The sequence below is a fragment of the Leptodactylus fuscus genome, chromosome 8 (genome assembly GCF_031893055.1).
Source record: "Leptodactylus fuscus isolate aLepFus1 chromosome 8, aLepFus1.hap2, whole genome shotgun sequence".
Lineage (NCBI taxonomy): Eukaryota > Metazoa > Chordata > Amphibia > Anura > Leptodactylidae > Leptodactylus > Leptodactylus fuscus.
Genome location: NC_134272.1, coordinates 43,240,932 through 43,255,363, shown reverse-complemented (window position 1 = coordinate 43,255,363; position 14,432 = coordinate 43,240,932). Strand labels below are relative to the sequence as shown.

At 43.7% G+C, this 14,432-nt stretch overlaps 1 protein-coding gene across 3 annotated transcripts; it reads right to left on the bottom strand.

Annotated features, from left to right (window-relative positions):
- Window positions 1–1,201: 1,201 nt before the first annotated feature.
- TRA2B (transformer 2 beta homolog) lies at window positions 1,202–14,115 on the bottom strand. Of its 3 annotated transcripts, none has more exons than XM_075285168.1 (9): window positions 13,996–14,115; window positions 5,818–5,963; window positions 5,517–5,679; window positions 5,222–5,410; window positions 4,941–5,056; window positions 3,001–3,093; window positions 2,531–2,578; window positions 2,244–2,317; window positions 1,202–1,487 (listed from the first exon to the last, which is right to left on the bottom strand). In XM_075285168.1, exons 1-9 carry the CDS (start codon window positions 14,029–14,031, stop codon window positions 1,477–1,479), a joined length of 876 nt encoding a protein of 291 aa, XP_075141269.1. In that variant the 5' UTR covers window positions 14,032–14,115; the 3' UTR covers window positions 1,202–1,476. The 3 variants fall into 3 exon arrangements, with proteins under 3 accessions (XP_075141269.1, XP_075141270.1, XP_075141271.1); XM_075285169.1 differs by having other exon boundaries at window positions 3,001–3,090; XM_075285170.1 differs by having other exon boundaries at window positions 5,529–5,679.
- Between the last annotated feature and the right edge of the window lie 317 nt (window positions 14,116–14,432).

Genomic DNA, 14,432 nt, shown 5'->3' with positions numbered 1-14,432 from the left:
CAGCGCATTTCAGCACCAGCTTTCGGGACAGCAGTTCAGTTCAGCAGCGGGAATTACAATGACATCCGAGGACTGCTGGCCCGATGCTTGTGCCCAGTAGCCAGTACATCAATGACCCCCCCTCCATCTCCTCCTCCTTCCAGTGCTGCCCCCCAGCTCTCCTTACATCTACCCCGTACCCTCTCCCCGCCACATGACTAAGCCGATGCTGGCCCGATGATAGAGGCCGTGCTTGTGTGTAGTAGGCAGTACATCGATCGATGCCCTCATCCTCCTCTTCCTTCCAGTGCTGCCCCCCAGCTCTTCTTACATCTGCCCCGTACCCTCTCCCTGTAATAGGCCTCACCGTAAATCTTGAGCAATGAATGCTACTAGATAGCCGCCGGACGCTGCAGAAAGTTTGTCCCTCCGGCTCGCTGTAGCTCACCGTTCCTATAGTCGGTGTGTTTCTTGTCAGGGCCTGGATTGAGCCCCGGTGTCTTTCCTTTCGGTCTCGGTACTAGCGCTGAGGTGAGGCCTAGTCGTGTGGCGGGGAGAGGGTACGGGGAAGATGTAAGGAGAGCTGGGGGGCAGCACTGGCAGGAGGAGAAGGATGGGGGAGGGGGGTCATCGATGTACTGGTTACTGGGCACAAGCATCGGGCCAGCAGTCCTCGGATGTCATTGTAATTCCCGCTGCTGAACTGCTGTCCCGAAAGCTGCTGCTGAACTGCGCTGCTGCTGGCCCGATAACGGAATAGTACCAAATTCCCCAATAAAGTGCATTAAAAAAAAAAAGTTTTCCCAAGACATTTTAATTGATAACCTCTCTTTAGGATAGATGATCAACAAAAGATCTATGAGGATCCAACAACTGGGACCCCCATGGATCAGCTGTTTGGAGCAGCAGTACTTCTCCCCGCCCAGTATCATCCAAGTGAATAGGCTGAGCTGCCATGTACAGTGGAGTGTCAGGCATGTAGTGAAGAGGCTGCAGCTTAAGGGCCTGGGGGTTGGACACCTGCCAAACTAACTGATTACCTATCCTAAAATTAGGTCAATTATTTACTCCTGGGAAACCTGGTCTCCCCCCACACACAAAAAAGGGAAGCGACAGTTACACTTGAAGGAAAAAAAGGCAATACAACTAGTGCACTTTATATGGAACAACATTGGAGGGGCTAAAAGCATCAAATGGCTGTTATGGAAGAGGCAGAAAAATATTTTTAGAATGTCTGGAAAACAGCATTTATTTTTTTAAAATCTTAACTTCTATGGATTGAGAAAAAAATGCTTCAACAAATAGAAAAACAAAACAAATCTACTTGTCACCCAAAAAAAAAAAAAAAAAAAATTATGCATGCACATCTGCAAGTCATGATGTCTACAAGAAGAGTTCCTCTTTACAAAAATTGCGAAAATGTTCTTGAAGTGTTTGTACGATGAGAATTACTTCTGAGTTTTACTGTTCATCAGGTTGATTTTCAACTGAAGCAACTTAATAACGACCTAAAATACAAAAAAAAAAAAAAAAAAAAATTTTTAGAAAAAAAAAGCAATCCAATAGAAGAAGGGAGTTACAGTTTGTTAGTCTCCAACATTTATGCGGTTTTCAGGTAGTAATGAGTTTCTATTGGTCTAAGCTTTATTTCTCTCATACAAAGCTCAAAATCCCCTGAAGCATCAGATCATAACACATTAGATACTGGTTGCATGCACCAGCCACTAGAGGGCACATAGGAGCTTAATGCAAATTATATCACCAAGTTCTTGACTATGCATCACAATTTTATTCACAAATTCGGATTTTTAGAGAATATGTGCTTTTTTTTTTATTTTTTTTTTTATCTAGCCACTACATTAATTTGTTGCATACGCCTATTCAAAATAGAGAACAAACTTTTTGCACCAGCTAAGGCTATTTTCACATTTGCACTGTAGTGTTCATTGGGGAACAGAACTACAGTCTACTAAAATAAGATACACAGAGCCCAACGTACACTATCGACTATAATGGGGTCCGATCGACTTTTAACTGAAAGTGCTGGATGATGAGGCATGCGTGAAGGACAATTTAAGAAGACACTGCCAATAAGTCCCCAAAAGACGATTCAGACACATGGAACATGAACAACCAAACTGAAAATTTCTTGCAGACCGAGTGTGACTGAACAGTGACACAATATCTATACAACTTCAGTGCCTAGCTGCTAAATGATAAACATTTGGGGGTAGATGAAAAGATTATCGAACAATAAAACTTACGTGGAGAGTAAGAACGAGACCTGGACCGAGATCTGTATCCACCCCGGCTGTAGTACGGTGAGGGAGACCTTCTCCTGTTAAAATAAGAATTTCTAAAGGTCATCTGGGTTAAGAACTAGAACAATTTAAGTGAAAACTTATTATTTTTAGTTGAAAAAGTATGCAAGTATTTTAAATCACAATATGCTAAGCTGACCAAATCAGAATACATCCTCCCATACCAAAACTTTAGAGCTTCACATTGCAAAAATATAATATTAATAAATGATATCTGGGCAAATCATTACCTAGAGAACTGATCCCTGTCTTGACCACCACGCCATCCTCCGCCTCCCCTGAAATACAAAATGTTAAGATACATAAACTATGAAGTCAATAAAAAAAGCTTTAGGATCAGTTAAAGATCAGCAGGGGTCCAAGGCCGAGACGCCGGCCAATCAGCTGTTTCAAAAATCTGCAGCGCCTTCAGTACTTCCCAAGCACAGAACTATATACATTTCTATGGCAGCTGTGCTTGGTATCACACCTCATCCCAATGAAGTGAATTGGATTAATTTGCAATCGAGCCATATGACCAACAGATGATCTAATGGGGTCCTGAGTATTGTACCCCTAAGGATCTTCAATTCATGAACTATTCTAAAGATGGGTTGTAGATGACAAGTGGTAATTGAAGGTCTAATAATTTAAAAGAGAAGACCTATGAAAATGGAAAAGAATAAACTATAACTTCTAATAACCACAAAATCGATCTTACCTGTAAGATGAACGGCTATAGTAATCCCTATCATCATAACCTCCCCGGTCATAACCTCGATCGTAGTAGTCTCTTCGGCGCGAACTGCCACTACATTAGAGTGTAAGGCGAATCGGAATAGGGGGAGTGAAAAGAGAAAAAGAGTGACAGTAAATGATCTACAGAACACACAATTCCCATAGCATGTGAAAAAGTGATCTTAAACTCAATATAGCAGTTGTTGTGACTACCCCATAAGGCCTTAATCACACATTTGTGTATTCAGGCACACTAGAACACAGCCATGATTTACAGATGTGTGAATAAGGTCAGACCTCTGGTTGTACAATACTGCAAGTCTCAAGTTACCCCCCTCCCCTAGGGACAGGGAACAGACCTCTGAATATACCCAGAGGGGATCAAGTGGTCCGCATGCTGTTCATGACAAACAGCCATAATAAAAGGTTCTCAGAAGTGTAAATAAAGTCTAAGATTGTACATCCTTGGGTATTTTGCAGACTACTTTTCAAGCTGGATTTTACAGTTTTCTAGACTGACAACACGGTCTTAAATAGTAAATACAAGTTTCTGAATTTTAAAATGTGCTTAATAAATTTCATAAAATGTTACACTTATCTATATTTTCAGGTCCACAGTAACTCAAAACCAGCCAGTCAGCAAGGTAAAAATTGTATTACTGAAGGGTATGTACAGGAAGAGCTTCTGGAAACACCTTCTATACATGGATCTGCTTTATATTAGTGGTCTTAAAGGGGTTGTCCCATCACAAGGATCCTATCTATACTGCTTGTTAATGTGAATGTAAGACTTTTCCTAAATACACTGCTTCACCACTATCTTACTTTATTCAATTCATTGTTGACACATCCCTTGACTTATCTGGTCAAAAGTCAAGTGATGTATCTGCCTGCTCGCAAGGGGGAGGGAGAAGGGGCTAAGTGCACGGGAGCGAGCCTGGAAGGGCACCAATACAGACCCGGCATCCGCTGTAATAGAGGTGGATGCCAGGGAGGGTTAGATGCCGCCACAGGTGCCTGCGACATCGCTACGCTCCTGCCCTGCATGAAGCCAGCAGCGGCAGGAGCGATGTTGCTATTCCGGAGGGGGCGGAGGAACGGAATAGCAGCATTGCTCCTGCCGCTGCTGGCTTCATGCAGGGCAGGAGTGTAGCGTATGCCTAGCTGCATCGGGAGCGCACACGCAGGGCCAGCGGCATAGAAGCGACGTCTTCTCGCTGCTGGCTTTGCATATGTAATCCCGCCCACCAATGACGCAACAAAGCAGGAAGAAGAATTTACAGCAGCGAAGACTGGTAAGTATGCGACGTGGAAATACCCCTTTAAAGAGGACCTTTCACCATATCTGGGCACATGCAGTGTTATATACTGCCAGAAAGCTGACAGTGCGCTGAATTCAGCGCACTGTCGGCTTTCCCGATCCGTGCCCGGTGTAAAGCGCTATCAGTCCCGGTACCGTAGCGCTTTACAGTCAGAAGGGCGTTTCTGACCATTAGCCAGAGACGTCCTTCTGCCTCGCGGCGCCAATCGCGCTGTGCAGCCGGGAGGAACGTCCCCTCCCGCTCCTGATAATGCTAGTCTACGGACAAGCTGTGTGAGCAGAGGGAGGGGGGCGTTCCTCCTGGCTCCACAGCACAGCGCGATTGGCGCCGCGAGGCGGAAGGACGTCTCTGGCTAATGGTCAGAAACGCCCTTCTGACCATAGAAGAGCTACGGTACCGGACCATAAGCTCTTCACACCGGGCACAGATCGGGAAAGCCGACAGTGCGCTGAATTCAGCGCACTGTCAGCTTTCTGGCAGTATATAGAACTGCCTGTGCCCGGATATGGTGAAAGGTCCTCTTTAAGTGTTGGGATGACATGAGGCTACAGTCTTATACATGGTTTAATGTCTGCAACACAGTCTAATTATTTATACTTACTAGGTTGGTCTTCCCATGTAAATCCCTGGTGTAGGTGTATGAGGTCTTTTAGTTATTGAGAAGTCAACTCTAATCCTCCTCCCATCCAATTCCATGCCGTTGGCACGTTCTTTAGCCTGCAATGAAACCATTTACCTTTTAGCCACAGAAGCGAGAACATGCAGAATACACAGAAACAGGTGTGTGGTCATTGCACACAACTGGCACTTAAAAAAACAAACAAACAACAACTGGTATTTAAAAATAAATAGATAAAAAAAAACGTTAGATTAGATTCTTACCTCCTTCGCATCTTCAACATTTTCAAAATATACAAATGAGAATCCCCTGGATCGTCTAGATTGCTGATCATACACAATGGAAACATCAGCTATCGGACCATATTTCGAGAATACTTCTCTGAGGTCACGCTCTGTGGTATAAAGACTTAGACCAAATACACCCAAGCAACAGTTGGGATCAGGGTTTGCCTAAAGAGTTAAGAAATAAAGATATAATACAATCAACATTTTTCCAATAAACCCCTTCAAAAATCTCTAAGTTATGCATATACTTAGTCTTGAAAACCTAACATACTCTATTGCCTACATGACGTCGACGATTAGACATAGGTGAGTGGCTATGGCTGTGCCGCCGCCGATAATCTCTGCTGTACGAACGGCTTCGTGATCTTCTATGTGATCTTGAACGTGTGCGAGATCTTGTATAATGACGTCGAGAACTTCTCCTTGATCTGGATCTAAAGTGGGGGAAAAAGGGATTTGTATTTCAGCAACATTTTCACCACCAACATAAGAAAACCCCCTTCATCTTCAAAGTACCATTATAAACAATATATGCATGAACCCATCCCGGTTACAGAACGGTGAAAACAAACCTTGACTCGGATCTTGACCTAGATTTGGATCTTGAACGTCTTGACCCCTCTTTTGAGCGAGAGCGGGCTGGAGAGCGGTTGGGAGAGTGACTTGCAGACTTGCCAGAGCGCCGTGCACTTCCACTTCTTGATGCTGATCGAGATTCCTGAACACAAACAATACATTTACTACAAATGACAGCATTTAAAATAAAAAATAAATAAATAAAAGACTCCCTTGAAGTTGAAGTAGTCTTTACTAAAAGTCTGAGTGAGAAACGAAATTACAATCCCATTTTTTTCCCTACGTGCTTTACCCTGTATGCTCTGTTTTACAGATAATGCATGCATATAATTTGATATGTACAGGGACACAGAAACAGACTAGTAATTACTTAGCGTAGAGCTTTTTGATCCCAGATTACTTCTTATCTTAACTTCATTTTTATTTCTTTCTTCATTCTTCATTTTCAAATTCTGACTTCTTTTCATCTTCCCCACTTCATACACATTCCTCAAAATTCTACAAGTAGGGCTTCAGTTCTGACAATTAGCATGCATACTTTTTTTTTCATATTTCAGCTTCACTTATTTCTGAGCTTCAAAAAATTCTCATACAATAAACGTGTCAAATGACGACTTCTGTATTTTCCTTCTTCAATATTAACCTTAACAGAAAAAGAACAGGATGGAGTTTAAAATCTTTAAGATCAAAACTCTGACAAAACTATTTCTTTTTAATCTGAATGCCATTTTTGCCTTGGGATCCCTGAATTCCTGTCCTCTGATATGAAATGGTGGCTACTATTCTACAGCACCCACACATATCTTTATTTTTTTTAAAAAATTGAAGCCCTTTAAATAGAGTTTGTATATATAAAAACAAAAAAGCTTGACTTGAGATTGAATGCTACAATTTAGTAGAAGACAAGCCATCACGCTTATGCTAGACTTGTATGCAACTGCATCTACAAACCAATACGAGAGAGCTGAAGAAGAAAGCACTTTCTGATTCAGTGGATTCACATAGCACATCTCATGGTTACACTGTGCCAGTCCACATGTCTGAGTTTGACTGGATGTACGTTACCTGATCCCAAAGAGCAAATTAGCAGCTCTTAAAGGAAAAACGGGAGTTTGAAATCACAAACAGATTGCTGTTTTGTTTTTGTAGATTGTGAGCCCATATGGGTATCACAATGTACTTTTCCCCCCCTCCTATCAGTATGTCCCCCCCCCCCATTACTGTTTTTTTTGAGGTGGGGGCTGGGGGGTTTGAACAAGGACACCTAGCCGTTCAACAAAGCTTGCATACAGCAATAATATAGAGGTGGTGTATGAAGAATAGCTGGTATAGGCAATTGCAGAAAGTAAAGACGACTGCTCCATAGCTCTCTACCCTTTCACTCAGAAGCAGCAGCAGGGGCCTACCCAGGACATAGTAGAGAAGCACTGACCTATACTGAAGTAAACAAAGGACAGTGGCATACTGTTCAGGACTGAATTTACAGTACACCAAGCTTTGGCATTGTTCTGACTTCTGATCCACTTCAAATCTAAATGGAGAACTTTAGTGAAGCCTATGGGGTCTAGTCACAAACTAGTATGGAAGTCAATGTAAAGGAACAGTTCCACCATGGGCTGCTGAGGAGCTAGGGAGGCTGAATCTTTTGTCCTAGAGCAGAGGACATCGCACACAAGATCTGGCTCCAGCCAAATGACTTACAGTCAGACAGAGTACAGAGGATTTTTTTTTAATATGTATTTCTCAGTTTTAACTCTACTAGGCAAGTTGTGCCAAGCATGCACCTCAGATCAATGCTCCGCAAACAGAGGGGTGCAGGTCAGTCTTGCATCATCAAAGCCGTCTCCATGGACAGGACCTGTGATGACATCAACACAGTACTTCACATGGAAGCAGTTGTGCCGGGACAGAGGCTGGAATAGAGTTATTAACAGTTGCTTCTCCCCAGGGTGACATGGATCCAGTAGGTGCCGCTGCCTTGGTTCATCACCCACAACCAACCCCTGGCATTTGCACCATGTCCCAAGTAATTAAATAGGTCTCTCCTAAATGCAACCCCAAAATCCCTGGGAAACAATAGCAAAGAGATGCACGATGCATCGTGCACCAGTCTATTTAGCGTATGAATAAAAACTGACTTATTCAGAAACCACTGAGCCAATTTACATACTAAAGCTAGGTGTGGAATAGACTTTCTAAAGGCTATGCAAAGATGTGATTAGTTAAAAATGACTATTCCCAATGATAGAGCCCCTTTAAATAGCACATCAAACACTAAAACTAACTGTGCTTGTTGCTTAGGAATGGTGAGGACTAGAGAAAAAAAAAAAAATTCCAAGTGCAGTAACAACCGTAAAGTGGCACCTAGTAACAGATGCTAAGAACTTGCAGTCATGGAGGTGGTAAAACGAAGTTTGGAAAGTTACATTTTGGAAGAATGCTGCAGCCACTGGACTGGAGGTGGAAGGACGGAGGGGGGGGGGGGGGTATGTGTCAATGTTATCATCAGCAATCCTATACTGTAATGTTTGACGCTGCTAGAGACGTTATTTTGTGCTGAAATACAGAATTGTGTGTTACAGGTGTTGTGTGTGCTGTACTATTGGTGAGGAACCCACATCACAAAAGATTGGCGAACCAAGAGCCAACTTTGCTAAGTCTTAGAAAATACAACACAAAAGATTGTTGCAATCAGCAAATTTTGGGTGACAATGGCTACTGTGCTCTCATTAAGCCCATGATTTACTATGCCAATGTAGCCAAGCTTATTTAGCATTTCAGCTCACACTACAAAAGATGACAGTAGCCTAGGAAAAACTTAAAAAAAAAAAAATTCTCAATGCAAAAGAACTGAACTGTTACCCAACAAGATACCTGATGTAGAAAGTGTCCCCTGATTTAAAGGGACCCCACAGTATTCAACTGTAATACCGTGCTGTGGAGTTAGTAGGCCAAACCACAGCCCCAGACGCCTCTATTTTTCCACAGCCTGACTCAATCATAAATGGCCAAAAACCATGGTCAACATAAATTTCCTCCAACTCATTAAAAATCCAGTGACCGTTACACAATTACTTTCTGAAGTCAGACTATGCATCTAATTATTCAGAATTAAACATAAAACTAAACTCCCCCTGATTCCACCCCAAAGTCAGTCAGGACTCCAACACTACAGCCCTAGATAAAATTTTGAGCAAAATATCTTTAGGAGAAATATTGTGCTAGATGAGTCTCAGTAACACAATGGCACCAAATAGTCAAAAAGCTGAAGGTATACACCGAGATAAAAGAATGCCATCCATTTCAGCTAGCAAGGAATGTTTTGTGAAGACCAGCAATGGTATTTTCATAGCATATTTTTCTATCATACTATCAGAATGTAGCTGACCCACTTCCACCCACAAGATAGGGTACATGTGTCTGATTGCTATGGGTCTCCGCTGTGGGCACTAACCACAATACACATCCCAGAGCCCCCCCCCCCCCCTTTAAATGGAGCCATAGACTCTGCATGTGTGACCATTTGCTCTATTTACTCCTCTCAAAAACAGATCTAATCCTCCCTGATCAAAAGGGAAAGACTATGTCAGATGTTTTCAACATAACAGAAAACTCACTTAAAATACTGAATTACCCAACATAAACCTGTATGAATAACACCACTAGACATACAGTGAAGAAAAAAAAAAAATTCTGATGATTACTATCATCATTTTCACTTTTCCTACTGACTTATGTCGCTTTAAAGAGGACCTTTCATGGTTTGGGGCACAGGTAGTTCCATATACTGCTGGAATTCAGACAACGCGCTGAATTCAGCGCACTGTCGGCTTTCCCAATCTGTGCCCTGGGTAAAGAGTTTTCGGTCCCGGTGCCGTAGCTCTTTACAGTCAGAAGCGCGTTCCTGACAGTCAGTCAGGTACGTCCTTCTTCAAAGCAGCGCCTATCGTGCTGTACAGTGTGAGCGGGGAGGAACGCCCCCTCCCTCTGCTCACAGTGCACGTCCATAGATGAGTATTATTAGGAGGGGAGGGGGCGTTCCTTCCCGCTCACAATGTACAGCGCTATAGGCGCTGCTGTGGGGGGAGGACGTTCTTGACAGACTGTCAGGAACGCCCTTCTGACTGTAAAGAGCTACGGGACCGAAAGCTCTTTACCCGGGGCACAGATCGGGAAAGCCGACAGTGCGCTGAATTCAGCGCGTTGTCGGCTTTCCAGTAGTGTATGGAACTGCCTGTGCTCCAAACCATGAAAGGTCCTCTTTAAAGCGACATAAGTCAGTAGTAAAAGTGAAAATGATGATAGAAATCATCAGAGTATTCAATGAGCCTCGCAGAGAGTACGAGGTCACATATGGCCATTGTAACACAGCCAAGCAAAAGGATTCCAAAAATATGATCTATTCACTAGCTAACCACACAGACGTGGCGATTCTGGCTGGATCAGGGACACTCCACAGTTGTTAAGTTGCTAGGTTCACACTAGTGTTCAGGTTTCTGTTCTTCAGGTCTGCTTGTAACACCACCCTTATACAACGATTCATCAGAATGACAATTCCCTGTTTTAATATGAGTCAAAACAAAAGTTTAAGGGTACCTTCCTGTGCTTTTTCAGTTTTTAAAACTAATGTCAAGAGTAGATTTTAAAGTGAAGACTTTTTTAAAAAAAAATAAATATCTAGTTTGGCATCCAACACTGCATGAAAAGCAGCTGTCTGAAGTTACTTCACACAACACCTCAAAAAGGAGAATAAATATGCAATGGATTTCAAAATCTGCACCCAGGCAGGCATTTCCCTTACCATAAGAACCTTAGCAGGCTCAGACAAGATGTAAAAGGTTTACCCCCATCTTAGCCCTTTATACATATCCCTATGTCACAGCTAGAGAGAGAGGGTGGGATTACAGAAACAGTGGGGCTGGCTGTGCCATTACCCAACTCCTATAGATCTGAACGAGAGGTATGGAAACTCTAGATGAGAGAGCTAAGCCATTTCTGTAACTACAAATCATTCCTAAGGGGCATACAGTGTAAAGTGTCGTGGAATATGATGGCGCTATATACGCTTGGCTGTTCCACTAATCCCAGAATAAGCTTGGGTATGCCATCACAGACAATTGCCTCTAAACATAGAATCATACAGTAATCTCTACTGAAGAACTGGACGCAGCGTTCCATTGCATTTCAGCTGTAGGCTTACAGCCATAACATTGGCTTACCAACATAGTAGAAATGTGATACTCTACTATTACAGCAATTACACCTGCATGCAGTGCTTCAGTAACAAAAGGTGCCATGTAAAACCAGACTGGGGTATCTTCACATGGAGTTTTTTTGCAGGTGTATTTTGACGCGGAATCTGCCTCAGAATCCACCTGCAAAAACATCTCCAATTCATTTCACTGAGTCACTTACTTTTTTTCAGCTAGCGGGAAAAAGAAGCAGCATTCCCCATCTTCCCACAGTCCATTAATTCGGGCCTAATCAGGAGCGGGATGCCGCTGCACTGCTTCAGCATCCCATTGCGGCTAGCTGCGCGGAAAAGTCACACAGCAGAAACTGTTTCCGCTGTGTGAATTTACCCTAAGTCCTGGCAGAACCCTCAGGGTGAAGATAACTTAAGGGCTCGTTCACACGTGAGGCGGGTTTTGACACCGAGAGAGACGCGGCGAGCCGTGTCACTCTCAGGTCAAAACCCGCCTGCCACGACCATCGCGGTCGTGGCTTTACCCTCCGCAGCCGGCTCAAATGAATGAGCCAATATCGGAGGGTGCTGCCGCTAGGCGGAAGCCGCGGCTCAGCGCGCTACGCGGCTTACGTCTGAAGAAAGGGCAGCTCGCTTCTTTTTTTCCCGCTATCGGCCACTGGCGATAGCGGAAAAAAGAAAGCTAGTGTTCTCCAGACCACCATTGAAAGGGGTGGATAATGATGTGGATTCCGCTGTCAAAATCCGCCCCTTTAGCCCCGTGTGAACTAGCCCTTACAGTAATTTAACAGAAGAGTGCACCAGGAAAAGCCACTTACCATTTCATTACCAATTTCTAGAGAGTGTAGAACAGAACGCACAACTTAAAGTGCTGACACATAGAAGGTGGATATAATACTTATACGTTCACATCCATCAGAGTTCACACATGTGCGTTACTGTTCCGAAACTATATTGAAAAATAGCACCTTTTATTTTGTGTAGCAGGGCCAACAGGTTTAACCACACACAAACACACCAGGAGTGGAGACATTCACGGTGGGAACATTATCTTACCTTCATGGCCAGCTATATAGGCCATGAGGCTATATTCACATGAATAGAGAGACGGTCAGTTTTCTTTTTCATGAAACCGATCAGTTTTCATGGATACCTCATAAAGTTCACTCTATAGAGGGGGTCCGTGGAAAACGACAAAAGATAGGACATACCCTATTTTGTGACAGATTTTAAAAATCAATGGAGCAGATCTATTACACTAGAAGAAAAACGGTTTCAGCTGCCCACAGCAAGCAAGTCTTTCTTTTAAACAGTTTAATACTTCCGCCCCAAAGAGTTTCAAAAAAAGTGAACATTTCCAGTTCATGTGAATAAGGTCTTGAAGTATTCTGCTTTTAATGATATATTGGGGCTCCTTATTAATTTGGAGAACGCCAACTAGCCACGCTGCCCTATAACTTGTAGCATCCCTGGGTATACATGCCATGCACATATACTCCACACTTAACCTTTACAAACAGATACTAGCCATAGATTTAGGCTTGGTTCACATCAGCGATCCACTTTACGTTTGGGTACCCCTGAACGGAAACCTATACGCATAAAAAAAAGTGGTTACCTGTGGACCCGAGAGACTAAAACGGAGTTCGTGTGGTTTCCGCACAAGACATGCAGACAGAAAAGTCCTGCAAGTAACAGTTTTTTCTCTGCACATTTTGTGCAGAAACCCCATTACAGTCTATGGGGTCCGTGGTTTCCCTAGGTAATCACTTTTTTATGCATATAGATTTCTATTCAGGGGGCCCCCCCAAGCAGACTCCCCGAAAGGAAACCCAAACGCAGATGTGAATCAGACCGTGGGTAGATAGACAGCTATCTTAATATATTTTAAAAAAATAAAAATTATACATAATTTAGCGCATACTGTAAATATTAGCACTTACAATCACACTTCCAGCTTTGGTGTAAAAACCACCACAAAATTCCTGGGGGGGAGGGGATGCATCAAGGCGGCCATATTACACATTGTGACAGCACTGTATGAGCCCGGATTATGATGAGGCCTAGTCATGGATTAGGCTCAGAAATCTACATTGGCTCATAACAGCCATGGATCTCTGTTAACATGTGCGCCCAAAGAGTGGTGCAAGTGCTAGGAAATTTACAATAGAAACAAATAGGTCAGTATACCAGCAGGGCTGACACAGTAATGTGCATGAGGCCTTACAGCTGAAATACAGAACCAACTATAGCTGAAGCACATGAGCAGAGCGTCCCCATGTCTGCCCACCAGCATTGCTAGCTGTAGGATTGTATGTCCAGAGCGGTCGGTGCCCATTTTGTATATTCACAGCACCCTATATACTCCAGCATGGGATATGGCCATAGCATTGAGGGAATTTGCTGTAACATTTCACAAAAGCTATAGGATATGAGGGAGGGCATTGGCATATGGCCATCATACCCACTTCTCCCAATGTGTGCCCAGCTTCTAAGGCACAACATGAACAATGAAGATCTATGGGGGCGGTGCACTAGAGCTGGGAGCTTTCTAAGGTTCTCTCACCAGAAGACAAAAAATAACGTAGAAAGCACTAGAAAGGCCATAAATAGCAGGGCCATGAAGGTGACAAGATTCCTGCCACCATACATCAGGGCCTCGCATTATAAATAGTCGTCACAGCGCGAAGCCATTTTATGAGAGCGCTCTCCAGATCACAAAATGGCGATCGACTACTAAGCTGCACAGACAGCGCCGACCGGCCCGGCCTTCTCACCCCGCCACTACCCGCCCGGCCTCACCACTAGGATCTCCCCTAGTTATTAATAATACAGATAGGAAATATTTGTTATTAGTGACCGCAATAAACTGGAAGAAAGAAGCTTTAGAAGCCCAGAGTTTGAGGCGCTACAGCCAGCCACAAGCACACGCATCACCACCATAGCAGGAATATACGGGACTACTAACCCGGTCGCCGAAATTCTGCTCCCCGCTGTCACTCATGTTCGCTGCTGGATCACCGTCGTCCCCGGTAGCTGCTCCTCAGGAAGTGAAAGAGCGCAGAGAGCGAGCGAGCACTAAGGCGGTTACGTGACGCTGCAGTTCCCGCCTTCTCCGGTAGGCGTGGCGTCGCTCTATTAGCGCTTGTTTCAGCGCTTTGTGTTCACGTCCTGTTGTCTAGGTTTCGATGCCTTGTTCACACTTTAATAACACGTGGATTGCCGCACATGAGGTTTCAGACACTTTGTGCAGTATTACACGTACGGTTATTTACAGATTCCTTATTGGATGTTTGTTGTGAAAATAACGCAAGTCTCTGAAAAGCTTCTGCTGCTCACATTCAGCCACGTGCTTAGCGCCTAGTCAGAAGAACCATGTACACGGGCGTCACACGGATGCTTAAA

Bases quoted from the DNA above. Each gene is read 5' to 3' on its own strand.
- TRA2B (XM_075285168.1), bottom strand. From the start codon at position 14,031: ATGAGTGACAGCGGGGAGCAGAATTTCGGCGACCGG. The intron at 5,964-13,995 runs GTTAGTAGTCCC...GTTTGTGTTCAG, and splicing joins AGCAGAATTTCGGCGACCGG to GAATCTCGATCAGCATCAAG. The intron at 3,094-4,940 runs GTAAGTATAAAT...TACACTCTAATG, and splicing joins TACATGGGAAGACCAACCTA to TAGTGGCAGTTCGCGCCGAA.